The sequence below is a fragment of the Eublepharis macularius genome, chromosome 4, assembly GCF_028583425.1.
Source record: "Eublepharis macularius isolate TG4126 chromosome 4, MPM_Emac_v1.0, whole genome shotgun sequence".
Taxonomy (NCBI): Eukaryota; Metazoa; Chordata; class Lepidosauria; order Squamata; family Eublepharidae; genus Eublepharis; species Eublepharis macularius.
The window spans coordinates 94,970,344-94,984,844 of record NC_072793.1 but is presented as its reverse complement, the minus strand read 5'-3'; the positions used below and the strand labels follow the sequence as shown (position 1 = coordinate 94,984,844).

General features: G+C 42.5%; 1 protein-coding gene across 1 annotated transcript in view; it reads left to right on the top strand.

The window, feature by feature from the left end:
• Positions 1-9,898, top strand: part of TRAIP (TRAF interacting protein) — a 31,560-nt gene extending 21,662 nt beyond the window's left edge. The window contains exons 13-16 of the mRNA XM_054977403.1: positions 421-466; positions 2,979-3,104; positions 6,406-6,456; positions 7,524-9,898. Of these exons, the coding sequence (XP_054833378.1) occupies positions 421-466; positions 2,979-3,104; positions 6,406-6,456; positions 7,524-7,649 (349 nt within the window). The 3' untranslated portion in view covers positions 7,650-9,898. The remainder of the gene's footprint in view (positions 1-420; positions 467-2,978; positions 3,105-6,405; positions 6,457-7,523) is intronic.
• Positions 9,899-14,501: the final 4,603 nt, after the last annotated feature.

The following is a 14,501-nucleotide window of genomic DNA, read 5'->3' as shown; positions in this document are numbered from 1 at the left end:
AGGTTAGTAAAATGTAAGATGCACTACTTGCATATTAAGCATGCAAACCTATGCTGTGTCAATTTGACATGCTAAACTAGCATTTCTCATTTGTTGCTTTTGACAAGCTCTTTCTGTCTTCCATCTGAGCATGAAGAAGAGCCTTTCCTAATATTTTTAATGGAATGTAGTTAAAACTTCAAAAAATAGATAAACAATGTCACTGGGACACAACACTGGAGCTCTCTACTGCCTCCTTTGCTTGTCACTGAAACCAGAAACTGAATATAAGAAACAAGGTGGGTGCAGCAGTTTTTCCTGAATACTGAGCAACCCACATTTTTATGGTTAAATTTTAGAATCTAGAGAACAAATTTTCACAAATGATTACCCTCTGAAAATGGTTGGAGTGATGTACTCATTTGCATATGTTTTTTTCAGGGCCTCTGTGACAAATCTATCAAAAGTTCTGAAAGACGCAGTAGAGGTATAGTAATTTAGTAAGAACAAACCTGTAAAGACTTCTGTGGGGCCTCTATTTTCCCCTCCCCACTCTACTTCCTCTTTTTTCCATCAGACTCCATAGCTGCTCTTCTTTTCTTGCTTCCTTCTCTACTTCCAAACCTACATTTATCTGCCACCCTCCTCCTCGTTCCAAACTTACCTTTATCTGCTTATGTTCTTACCAGTCATAAGAACATAAGAAGAGCCTGCTGGATCAGACCAGAGGTCCATCTAGTTCAGCATCCTGTTTCACACAGTGGTCATTCTCTGCTGCTGCCGCTGCCTCCCAGCACTGGTATTCAGAGGTTTGCTGCCTCCATGCATGAAGGATTCCATCAGGCACTGCGGGTAGTAGCCATTGATGGACCTCTCCTCCATGAATCTGCCTTAACTCTTTTGCTTTCTTCACCCCATGCATAATTTTATAAACTTCTATCATACCTCCCCTTAGGCATCTTTTTTCCTACACTGAAAAGACTGAGACTCTCGAGCCTTTCCTCATAGGAAAGGTGCTCCAATCCCCTAATCATCTTAGTTGCCTTCCTGTATACTTTTTCCAGTTCCTCAAGGTCCTTTTGAGATACAGTGACCAGAACCGCCCAGTATTCCAAATGAGGCCACACAATAGTATATACTAGGGCATTACAATATCGGTTGTCTCAATTTCAATCCCTTTCCTAATAAATCCTAGCATGGATTTTGCCTTTTTCACCACTGCAGCACACTGTGTCAACACTTTAAGTGGGTTATCCACAACAACCCCAAGTTCTCTCTCAATCTCAGCCAGCTCAGACTGTAGGCATTTATTTATAAAAATCTTCAGCTTTCTCCTGTTCCCTCCTGCAGTAGCCTGTCCCTTGGAAAAGTCCAGCCAGCCATGTGGTAGGGAATCACCTGGGTGAGTTGCATGGTGGCTGTTGCCAAGTCCCACCAATTGATGCAAGTACTGCAGTAGCAAGTTTCCTGTGCAAGTCATCAGCTGGCTGCTGCCAGATTCAAGTGAGTTGCATCACTGCAAGCTGCTTAATGGTTGTCACCAGGCCTGGCTAAATTAAACAAATTGTGTGATAAAGAGTTGTCCAGGTGAGTCATTTGCTGGGCATCCCCAGGCTCACCCTGATCAGGCCCTCCCAGTCATGGGAAGGGGATTTGGCTTCCGAATCTATCCCTGCTCTCCCCACTGCCTTTGATTTACAGAAACCAGGGCTTGAAAGGCTTGTTGTGGTTGCCTTGCAGCACTCAAAATGACCACTGAGATCTCAAAATGTAGTCTTGTGAGAGAGCAGTTTATATTCATTTCTTAAATCTACATATGCTGTTTTTACTATTTTGCAGAATTTTAATCTCCAGTTTTTTATTTTAGATTTCAGATTTTTCTGTACAACTGAGGCTTCCCTCGGGTTTGTAGCGGAATCCCTTCCTGCTTTTCCCTGTCTCCACTTTGTGGATTTTTTGATCCACATTTCTCAGCCTGGTTCAGAATTAGTTATGTAACTTGCAGCCTTCACTTCATTCAGTACTCAGTCTGTAGCCTTCAGAAGTCATGCTGAAACCATCAAAGCTTGCACTGCTCAGATAGACATTTCATGTTTGATGATCTAGAAGGCATTAATGCTATAGCTAAATCTTGCAAAGGATATACTGAGAGCCTAACTTCATACTACTGACTTTGCATGGTTAATTCTGGGCATGGGGCTGGTGTTCCATGCTGCCCTCTATTGATTCATATACTGCTTTTCATCCATCAGAGAGCTTTTATGTTGGTGAGGTGTGAATTTTCAGCCGTTTCCCCCCTAACATGGCAGACCTCCAAATCTTTCCTCATGATGTTCCAAAGCAGCATTTGGGGAGGCATTTCAGGGGAGGCATTTCAGATTGGAGGATGGAAATACATCTTATCCACAAAAACCTTCCAGTGGATTCAAGCCACAAGCATCTGATCCAGTGAATTCCAAGAACCTGAAAATTATCTCTGTTCTACTTTCTCTAGTGACATTTAGTATTCCCAGAGCCTACCATTTAATTTTCCATAGTAGACTGGTTTACTTAACGCATGCTACTAAATGTAAGTTAGCATTGTTAATGTCTGCTTGGAAATAAAATTCTCACTATATGGGGGTTTACAAAGAATCATAAGAATCTTAGACCATGCCATATAGGGCAAGTGAGGACTGAGACTGGAAATGTGCATCTAAGAGCGTACAACCCCTGACTCTTTATTTCACACACACTGTTTTTCTTACTATTTTGTTGTTAATGTCAAGTGGACCAGTTTCCCTTCTCCATTTTCGATGTTTTTGTTTTATCTTTTAACTGATCCTTAATTACCCTTAACATTTCATGATTCTTGGAAACAATAAATATGCTCAATGGGGGGGGGGAGTGCTCCTTTTTGTAATTGACAGAACCCCACCACCACCTTGTCTATAGGTGCTCTTATTTTGGTCATACAGTTAGAAGAGAAATAATATAGATCTTACTCTTAAACTGTTCAGAACTGTTCAGCTGATGCAGAAGGTGAGCATCTAGAAGACTTGCTTCCTGCTTTCATCAGAAATTCGGTTCTGTCCAAGAGACCACGTGGGAGCAGCTCGCTGATGCCACAGAGGAACATAGGAATAGTAAGCATACAAGGGTCTCATCATAGCCAGCAGCACTTTCAGCTCCTGTACTTATATACGATGCAATTAGATCGAGACATGTGCCTCTTTCCCTGGGGAAGCCTAATTTCCTGTACTGTAGGAGAATTTGCAGATTTTTTTTGCACAATTCTCTTGACCAAAAATTTCATGTTACTTTTATGGTGTTGCCTTTTGCTGTGTAACTTATCAGTGTAATTAATTAATTTATTAGACTTATAGTCCACTCTCCTCGCAATGCAGGCTCAGAGCGGATCACAACCTGTTTAAAACATAATACAATAAATAACATATAGCTAAAAGCAATTTAAAACTGGCAGCAAAATTTAGACAGCGGATTTCACGGTCCTACAAGATCACTGGGTCTGCGGAGGCTAATATACAGCAATGAGCTAAAAACCAGAAAGGGGATCTTCCCCCCTTCGGTAGGAGGCCCGGCGGAATGCTAAAAGATCCCGTTGGTCCCAAGTTGTCTCAGACAGAGAGTTCCACCAGGTTTGGGCCTGAGCCAAGAAGGCCCAGGCCCTGGTTGAGGCAAGATGGATCTCCTTGGGGCCGGGGATCTCCAGAAGATGTTTCCCTTCTGAGCGAAGTGCCCTCCGGTGAGAGGCAGTCCTGAAGGTATGCTGGTCCCAGTCCACTAAGGGCCTTAAAGGTCAAGACCAGCACCTTGAACCTGATCCTGAACTCCACTGGGAGCCAATGCAGCTGGCACAAGATAGGTGTCATATGGGCCCAGAACAGCGTCCCAGTCAAGACCCACGCCGCTGCATTCTTGACCAGCTGTAATCTCCAGAGCAGGCCCAAGGGCAGCCCAGCATAGAGTGAGTTACAGTAGTCCAGGCTGGAGGTGATCATTGCATGGATCACCGCCGCAAGGTTGCGGGGTAAGAGGTAGAGGGCAAGCTGCCTGATCTGGCGAACATAGTAAAACGCTGATCTGGCAACCACCATGATCTGGGCCTCCATAGACAAGGAGGCATCCAAGACCACACCCAGGCTCTTCACTGTTGAAGTGGACGTGAGCAGTGCCCCATCAAGAGGTGGGAGCTGGATCCCTGAACCCGATAGCCCAGGCACAGGACCTCCATCTTCATTGGCTTCAACTTCAGTCTGCTCTGCTTTAACCATCCAGTCTCCAAAGCCTTAGCCAGATCATCCAGGGTGGTGGCATCTGGCCATCCATCCATCAACAGATAAAGTTGGGTGTCATCCGCATATTGATGACATCCCAACCCGAAGCTCCGCACCAGCTGGGCAAGAGGGTGCATACAGATGTTGAACAGCATCGGGGAGAGTATTGTCCTCCGAGGGACACCACACACCAAAGGGTGGCGTGCCAATAACTGCTCTCCTAGCACCACCCTCTGTCCCCAACCGTGAAGAAAAGAGACTAGCCACTGTAAGACTGTCCCACAAATCCCCACATTGGTGAGGCGGTGGGCCAAAAGCTCATAGTCAACCATGTCGAACGCTGCAGTAAGATCCAATAACACCAGCAGCACCGACCCGCCTCAATCCAGCTGCCTGCAGAGATCGTCTATGAGGGCTGCCAGTGCTGTCTCCGTCCCATGGCCAGGGCGGAAGCTGGACTGAAATGCATCCAGGAATACCTGGAGCTGTTCCACCACTGCCCACTCAATCACCTTACCCAGGAATGGGAGGTTCGAAACTGGGCAGTAACTGACCGGATCAGTGGGGTCCAAGGATGGTTTCTTCAGTAGAAACTGCACCACTGCCTCCTTCAATGCTCCAGGAAAAACCCCAGAGCTAAGGGAGAGATTGACAATAGCTTCCTGTCAGTCTATGGATAACAGGATACGTTGAAGTTGACTCCCACCCCTTGCATCAAGAAATCCAAGCTCTCTTGAGTTAAGGTTCTTTAATGAGATATCATAGCTTTAGCATATATATGTCCATAGGTTACACAGAGGCAAGTAAAAGCATCTGGCTGTACACAGGTCCTTTGATGAGAATGACGTATGGAGTGCTTGCTACAAAGTTTCAGTCCCTCTACGTAAGCCTCCCCACCCTTGGTGCCCAACCAGCTGGGTACAGTCAGTGGGAGAGTAAGATGGAACTGTCTCAAGGCCGCTGTGGTGAGCCATCTCAGATAAGAGCGCAGCATTCCCAGGAACTGGACAGCTTATGTGAAAAATAGACACACAGGAGATGATTGCAATAAATTACAAAGATGGAGGGACTGTGGACAACAGACCTGACACCTCCAATGGAGCCCAAAGCCCGTCCAGGCTGGCTTTTACCAGCCAGGATGGGCAGGGATCCAGGGGGCAGGTGGTGGGCCTCACCGCTCACAGGATCCTGTCAACCTCATCCTGAGAGAGCAGACTAAATTGGTCTAACCCAGATCCAAAAGACGGCCAAGGGTCCTCCAGTTCCCTTACTGTATCACTCATGGCTAGCAGGTCGCAACGGAGAGACAGGATTTTACCTGCAAAATAACTCCCCAACGCCTCACAGCTAATATCTGAATTAACAATTTGCCGATCTCCCTGTGTAAGGGAGACCAAAGACCAAACTGCTTGAAATAATTTTGCCAAGCGTGAGCTTGCGAATGCGATGGAGTTGGCATAATACTCTGTCTTTGCCGACTGTACCCGCCATCTCATAGGCTTTCATAAGCATCCTATAGGATGTTCTTGTCTCCTCGTCACAATCTCTCCTCCACACTCACTCAAGCCGTCTAAGCTCCTGCTTCATCCACCTCAGCTCCTCAGAATACCAAGGAGCCAGGCAAGCATGGGAGTGAAGAGGGTGACAGGGAGCGATCTCATCGATAGCTTTGGAGAGACGGGCATACCAGTCCTCCACCAGCATATCTAACGAGCCACCAGGGGGTATCGGATCCTGCAGAGTGTTCTGGAAGCCAGTTGGATCCATCAATCTCCGTGGGCGAGCATAAATCAGCTCACTGCCCAAGCAGTTCACTGCTGTCTAGAGGCTATGGTGACAGGCAGAAATACCTGCAATTGTTCATTTTCACATGTTCAGACTTCAGTGAAGCAGTATGATAAATTGTTGATTCAAATAGAGTTTGGTAGTATGGCCAGAACTTTAGGAGGAGATTGGTGCTTTTATTTCTAAAGGATCAATTTAGAAGCCTAGTCTTGGCCCACACTAGATCATATACTCTGGCTACCAGTCCTTTGACTGTCTCCAGTTTACAAACCCATATAAGCAATTTAACTTTTCTTGTTCTATTCCATGAAGAAAGGACATGATGGCATTTGCGTTTGTAATTACTGAATTCTCTGCTTTGTAGGTGAGAATGGGTTATGATGGCCTAGGAGGCAGAACCAAATTCATACAGCCTGTATCCTTTTCCTTAAAAATTTGAGAAACTTGGTTGATCTGACTGCAGTTTTTACTAGAGATGAACTGAGGCTGAATAATAATTTTAGTTAAAACAAATGACAGAAAGTGGCATTTGCTTTAAACAAACAAGTTTGTGAAGGGATTTTTACTGCTGGAATTTGAGCAGAAAAGGGCAGCTGGAAAAAATGAATGTATGACACAAACCCTACAGAAATACACCAATTCAAAATGTTCTAATGTGTTGCAACGCTCTGTAGTTATTGGGAGAAGATGCTGTCCCACGACACCAGAATAAATACTCTTTCAACTCTCCTGTATGAATTATTAAATTATGAGCTCGTTCCTGCTGTGAACATTGTAGAAGAGAAGTCCATTATTCTTTTAATTATGTAAATATATTCCTTGTTTGTTGAACAATACTCACAGGCTGATTCTAGCTCCCATCTTCTACAACATATAGCCTTCTATGAGAACTGGAAGCAAATTCTGCTACACAGATACATGCTAACTTCATCAGAAATTTAACATGACTTCAGAATTTCTATTGCAGATAAGTTTCATGAGTCTTCTTTCAAACAGAGCTGTGTTGGTGTATGGGGTTTATCTTTATCCCTCATATGGAGTCCATAGGCTAGAAATGAAATAGTTGCCATCAAGAGCTTGTCTCTCCATAATAAGCAGTATTGACTACACCAATTTAAAGCTGACTCTATGTGAGTCTGGCAGCTGCAAGGTAGCACAAAGGTGAAGCTACTGTAGAGTGATGCTGTAGAGGAAGTTAGAAATAATGCTAGGCAAGAGAGTTGCCTACTAATATCTTTGTTAGCTTTTGGGTGGTTGAAGAATGTGTGGCTGTATTAACAGCTAACACTTGATCTCTTCCCCCTGCTGGGATGCTGCACACTTTGATCTAGGTGAAAGGATTAGGGTGGAGGGAGATTCTAGTCAGTGCTAGATGCAATGACTTTTATATTTGATGTATCCTTGGGGAGGTGTTTCCAGCCCCTTTTCTCTATCAGCTTTCCTTAAATACCTGGCTATTTTCCTTAAGCTATCTCAATTTAGAGTATTGCGGCAGAGATTCGCCCCATGCCTGTGAAGAGCAAGAAAAAGAATGTTTCTAAGCTAACGGTGGCAACAGCTTCTGCTTCTGGCATAAGTCAGGCGAAACTAGATTACTTCCTTAAGTAACTATGGATTTCTTTAGCACAAAAAAATAATCAGAGGCCTGGGATCATCTTATACAGCAGGCAGCCATCATTGTGACCACAGTGGGGTGGACAGAAGATGGGGGAGATTGTGGACTGTTGTGTTCCACCATCTTTGGGTTTATATGACATTTTTTTCCTGCGAATTGAGCATGGAGTGGTCTTGCTATGTTGCCAGCACTTACAGGGGGAAAAGACTAAAAATTTCAGTTCCAGAATTCCTTGAGCCTTAGATATCCTGAAGGACTACTCTGTATTGTGGAGCTGATGAACTATAGGAATGTGGATCCTGTAACTTTGATAGCTATATCAGCTACAAAAACACATCACCGAGGGATTGGAGGTGTCCGTTCATTAAAAAACACCTGCAGCAGAAGCATCTATGCCATGGATTCATTCAGACTTCATAAATTTTACAATGGGGAGAAAATTCTGCCTGCAGCCATCAAGTTATGTGGGTCTTTGACCTGACAAGAGGCTCAATACAAGCACCTGGGTAGTTCCTTTTCTAACACTAGAAGTGCAAGGCCATGCCTTCTGCCAAAACCTTTTCATATCTCTTGGCTACTGACCACCTCAGAGAAAATGAGGTTCTAGACTATGTTGTAGGGATTATTTGATGATTAATAATGAATTTCTGCCTTCCTCTCACTGAGCTAGGTTATTGGCTTGAAATGTTTGTGTTCAGTAGCTCAGACTGCCTGTTTTCAAAGCGAGACAAAGTTCCCACCTATGAAATTCGCTTGGCTGGGAAATTTGAGCAGAATTTTTCCTGTCCCTTTTCTCTTCCACCCTGCCCCATCTTGTCTGTTGTCTTGATTGGGTTTGGCTGGTGGTAACAGCTGTAGCAGGAAGGGAAATTCTTTCAGTGTCTTTCCAGTCTTTTCCTCTACTACTGCCCTATGGCAGGGTTGGATAGTCTGCTACAGACAGGAGGGCAGGTAAATTGAGATGGAAGTAGAAAGCGAGAATTGGAGGGAAGTACATAGAACTTTTTGATGCTCTTGCTGACATCAAATGTGCCATGGTTCTCTGAGTGCATCAAGAACTTGGATTCCTTGCTCAGATAAAATTAACTTTTGAACTATTTATCCTTGAAATTTCAGTTTCTCTGTGCTAAAATACAAGGGAAGCTGGTGGAGCTTGCCTATCTCTTATCAACCCGTTTTAGCACCAAGTAGTACTTTTTGCAAGTAACTTCTATACTTTTGACACAAGGAATTATCTAACTGCTGAAGAAGCTTTTATAGTGATGTGGGTTTCCACTTAAGAAGGAAGGGCTGGTTTGCCCGCAAGGTGAAGCTTGAAGACATCTTCATTATACTCTTAAGTCTTCTGGTTAAACCTGATCCAACCCTTCTGAAGTAAGCATGGAGACCTCAACTGTCTGGTGCTCCCAATATTCAGCAGCCTTTCTCTCCTTAAATTAACACTGAGCTGGATTTAGTTGAAGCACAGATGCCTTTTTAGCTTGTAACTTTCTATTCTGTCTGTATTTTCGTTTTTTTCCTGTCCTAGACATTCTGCCTATGGCATAGAGTTGTGAAGCTATAAGGAAAGTGTCATTTTTGAGATTATTTGCTTCATTGTATTCAGAGAGTTTATGGAACATAAGTAGACATGCTCCACAACTGGGGTATCGTTTAGGAATTGCACACCACTCACTCTCTTTCCTCCATGATAGGAGCGTCCTAGCTTCTTAGGAGGTGGTGCTGTGTCTTTGCTTTAGGCTACAGGAAAATAGTTCCCAGCTTAAACTTTCCATCTAATGGAAGTTTTTCCAGGTGAAGAAATATTATTTGTTTGTGGCATTGTTCAGATTTATTTGCCTTTAAAATTTGGCTTTAAACTTAGCTTAGTCATTCACATCCTGGAGGAATTTTATAAATCAAACCCACCAAGAACCTGAGAGTCACTGTGTTTACAATGAAATGAAAAACTAGTCACAGATCTAGCTGGCTTGTGCTTTGAGTTCTTAGCTGAACATGTGTGCTCATGTTGAATAAATATTGTAAAAAACATGCCTTTTTGTTAAACTGAAGGGATGTAGGCTTAAGTCTTTTAAGTCACTGTAGCTGCATGCCAAGGATTTACAAGTACAAATGATGAAATATACATCATCATCTGAGACAGAAGGCTGCAGCCTTCCTCCAAATGAAGATTTCTGACACGCTGAGCAATCGGAATCCCTCTTTCCACAACTATAAGCCTTGAGAGTTGGAAAAAGCTGAATGTTACAAGGACTTTTTTTTTTGCTTTATAGGCCCATTTAGACATATAGTCAGTTAACTTCTGTGCATTCCAGTGATGAGCAAACACTAAACAAATACCAAGCCTGCTTGTGTTGGGTCTTGAAGATGACCTAGAGTTGAATGTTGTCTACAAACTAGAGGTAACAGTGGTGTATCTGTATTTTTCATCCTATGACTTTGTGTATTGTTTGAATGAGAGAGTTCCCACATACAAGAACCCATACCAAAAGTTTGTGGTGGAGCAGACTGGAAAATGGATCTACAAAAGTTAATAGCCCAAATAATTTTTAGACTGCCTACCCCATGCAACAATCAGAAAGTCCCTTGACACCCTGGTAGCCAGACATACATGTACCGACTTGCTTTCAGTAAACAACTTTCCTTCTGTAGTTATCTAGAAGTAAATTCTTATACTACCATGTGAATAGCTGTTTATATTATCTATGATTCCTCTGAGGAACTTGCAGTAATGTACATATTTTAGCATCACAGCACCTCTTTAAAGTAGCTGAATGATCTGATGTAACCCAATGATATCGCATTGAACAGGAATTTGAAACTAGATCTTTCTTAGCCTAAGTCAGTTGCCCTGGCTTTACAAAAATGGGAGGGAAGAGAGGAAATGGTAAGTAGTCAGTTTTGAAACTTCCATCCTAAGAAACTTAAGTTATCCTAAAAATACCCGTTAATACCTATTGTCACATCAGTATCTTGCAATCAAGTGTTATGAAAGCTACAGGGAATGCTAACAGGTGGTAAGATATACTTATCCTTAGAGTCATACAGACATAGTACCACAGTGAGGTTAAAATGAAATATAAGCATTTGACTGCTTGATGGAGGATGACCTTCCACCAATTTTAGCTTGAAAGAGGGGTTAGAAACAGGATAATATTCAAAATTCACCCCTTTCATTTGCAATTCTAAGTTAGCCCCCTGCCCTCTTTGATAATATATTAATAATTTCAGGCAGCAAATAACCAATTTTGAATTGTTTACATCCAACAAGATAGGATTAAATCTGGCTTGTAGGTCATTGCCCATATGCCCCCAAGCACACTCAGTAGGGAAAAGTGAGAAGGGAGTTCTTCATGTTTATAAGGTCTCCTGTTAACCAGAGGTTATACTATGGTTGGAGGGGATACAGGGAACTGTAGATAAACCAGGAAGATGCCATTGATATGGCAGCCCTGGATGCTACTGGGCATCCCACAGTCTATCCTGAATTTCAATTGCCTCCCTGTGTCTTCAGAGAATAGGGCCAATGGAAAAGAAGGATCTGTGCATTCAGAAAGCACCAATGTTGCCTTAAGGATAGTGTGTTCTCTCCACCACCAGTATTCTAAGAGGAATTCCTAATTATCATATAGGTGATAAAATGAAAAGCTTGATACATCTTTATATTTACCTGTTCTGTAAAGTTTTCTTTTTAATTTTAAATGCCTTCCTTTGCAGAGGGAGGGTTGGTTTGTAGAATACTGCAGGCAGGTTAGAATCAAAGAAAAGGCAAGCCCATTCCACGTATACACCTCACAGCTGCCATCTCGAGAACTGCTTTTGTAAGAAGCCATATCCCCATGTCTCTGATAATGTACCTCAATGGGATCTTGTGGCTTAAAACAAGAATTGCTTTTAGAGAAAATTCTGCATTTTTTTCTGTTCCACACCTTGCGTCTTTTGCTTCTGTTCTTTGGCAATAAGGTGACATCATAGCATAAAGGCAAATTAAGATAAAACAAACGTGAAGTGGGATATTCAGGATCTGCTGCTGTTTCTTAAATCAATGAACAGAGGCATTTTCTATTGCAATGAAATTACTGAGACAAGGGCAGGCCCAGCTTTCACTTCCAATAAAATTCTATTACCTTTTTCCCCCAGACTTGCATATTTTTCTCAGTATTGACTCATCTCTCCTAAGGGGAAACTGTCAGCTCCCATTTGGCCTCAAACCTTACATTTTGCAATAACCAATTTTTACACAGCTGAGAGAAATCATTGTTCAGGAGGAGGGAAGCAATATTGTTTACCCGAGCACTTGCCATCAGTCTTTGCTGCTGAATCTTTGAGGCTCTACAGAGAGGTCAAGAAGGTGAAACTAATCAACTCCCTTACCAAAATTGGACAAATTGCACAGTAAATTGTATCATACTTTTCATTGTCAGAGGAAAAAAAACGAAGTTTCCAAAAAGACCAAGCTGATACACTGCTTTCTTTCAAGCTACCCTAGGCTGTTGAGAATTCTACTATAAACTGCCTACCGAACCAGAAAGTACTTCAGAATGTATTTATCTACATAGAGCAAAATTCAAGTCAAAAGCTTATACCCTGGAAATCTGTTGGTCTTTAAGGTGCTGCTGGAATTGAATCTTGCTGACCAACACAACTAGCCATTTGAATGTATCTATATAGTGTTCCATCTGTTTAGTGACTGCTTAGGGACTGCACTATAAGTAACCTAGCTTTGTCTTTTCCCCTCTCTGATTGGCTGGGTATTGAGGCTGGGTTTTGTGCCATCACAGTACTATTTCCCCAACCTTTCCCCAAGATACTCATGGCAACATACATGGTTTTATCTCCATATCACTTGCATCCTTTCATCCAGTGTCAAGAGCTGACAAGTTGGTTGAATCAACAGATTGCCAATCTGCCATATTGCTGGAGCCTAGAGCCAGTTCCATACTATTAAAGAACTACTTCACTCAAGAATAGTGGCACTGAGGAGAACTTTTTAAAAATCTGGAGCGGAAGTGTTTGTCTGTAAAATAAACATGAAATTCATTAGGCAACACTAGCCTCAAAAAGACTTAAGAGAAGGTTAGGTCCAAGGGAAGCTGGGCTGTGGGGGAGGTATGGAACAAGGAAAAGGCATGTGGGGACCCGAGAAAGGAAAACTGGAAGAAGCAGAGACTTTAGAAAGAAAAGTAGAGTAAATCCAGGTGGGAAGAGAAGCTGGGTCTGGCACAAGTCTATCTGATACAAGAGAACGTCTTTATTGTCAGATTTCTATACACGATACTTGCATTTGATGGACATCTTGCTAGTATTGGAGTGTGCACCAAGAATTTATATTTTCCTTCTGGGTCATCTAGTTATTGAAGGTTATCAGACTCACCCAATCCCCTGCAATACTGAAGTCAGAATAATTTGTTTGATTTTTGCTTGCTTGTATGCCTGTTCAGCGTTCAGGACTTTCTCTTGCTATGTGTGTGCACACCCATCTTTCCCCCACCTTTCTATGTATAATCCTTTTTTAAAATCAGTTACGTTATTGTGCTGTTAATGAAAAAAGTTCAATAGTTTCTAAGAAGTCCACAGCCAAAGTATGAAGACTGCATCCTTCGCCCATGTGTAGCCATCCTCTGCTCCTGAACATGGAGCTTCCACTTACGTCTGACAGGCCTAAACCCCGTTTGCCTGTCCTGTCAGTCAATTAAGTGGATTCTACAAGAGAAGATGAAGATTTCTCCATTAACTCTTAACACTACCTACATATTATCTCTCTTATGTTCTCTTCCTGCATCTCCTGCCCAATTTTTTTCTAAACTAAAAAGCCCCCAATGTTTTAGCTTTTCTTAATGGAGAAGGTGCTGTAACCCTTCCCCCCACCACCACCTTTTTTTGGTTGCCTTTTTCCTGTCCTCTTAAACCAGCTTTGAGATGGGGTGATTAGAACTCTACATGGCATTCCTAATGTGGCCACATAATAGATTTGAATAAAAGCATTATGATACTAGTTTTATTTCCAGTCCCCTTCCTAATAACTCCTAGTATGAAATTTGTCTCTTTTACTGCCACTTGGTACAGTATTTTGATAAGGCTATCTACTGTGACCTCAATTTCTCACTTTAGCATTGGTGTTCTGTATTCTGCTTGATTCTATAGTCCCTAGTTTGATTTTTGTAAGAGTTTTGGATCTCCATTATGCATGTACAATGGTATTCGCTATTTTATTTGTTATAATTCTGCAGTTCACGGCCATGCTTGACAGGCTCAATGTCCTCAAACTTCTCATGGGTGCCAATGTGGTATACTGTTGGTGTGTTGAAGCTGAACTGAGGAGGCCTGGGTTCAAATTCCCTTTCAGGCCATAAAACTCATTAGGTGAGCCCCGGCCAGTCATTCTCTCTCAGTTGAACTTAACTGATGTTGTGAGGGGGAAAGAATGAGATCACCCCACAGGTGTACTTGAGCACCTTGGTAGACTATAAATGTGAGGAATCAACTAACAGCAAAAGGTTCTCTGCAAAGGTTCAGGAAATAAGAAGGCAGTGGTGAACTATGAAAAGGCTAGGGTGTTTTTTTTTAATTATCCAGTTGGGAGAATTGTGAATCCAAGCAAATGCAAACACGTGCCCTTTTTTGAGTGGGGGAGATGAGAAATTGTATTACACACCCTTTTTGTATAATAAGGTGCTGGTGCCATCCAGTGGCCTATTCATAAAATAGCTGAAGTGTACATACTCAAGGATGATGATGATAAACATTCTCTTGAGGCCAGTTCTATCAAGACCAGCATTCTGGTCCTCACCATAGCCATCCAGTTGCCCTGGACGGCCAACAAAGCACGTAGGTTAGAGATCACA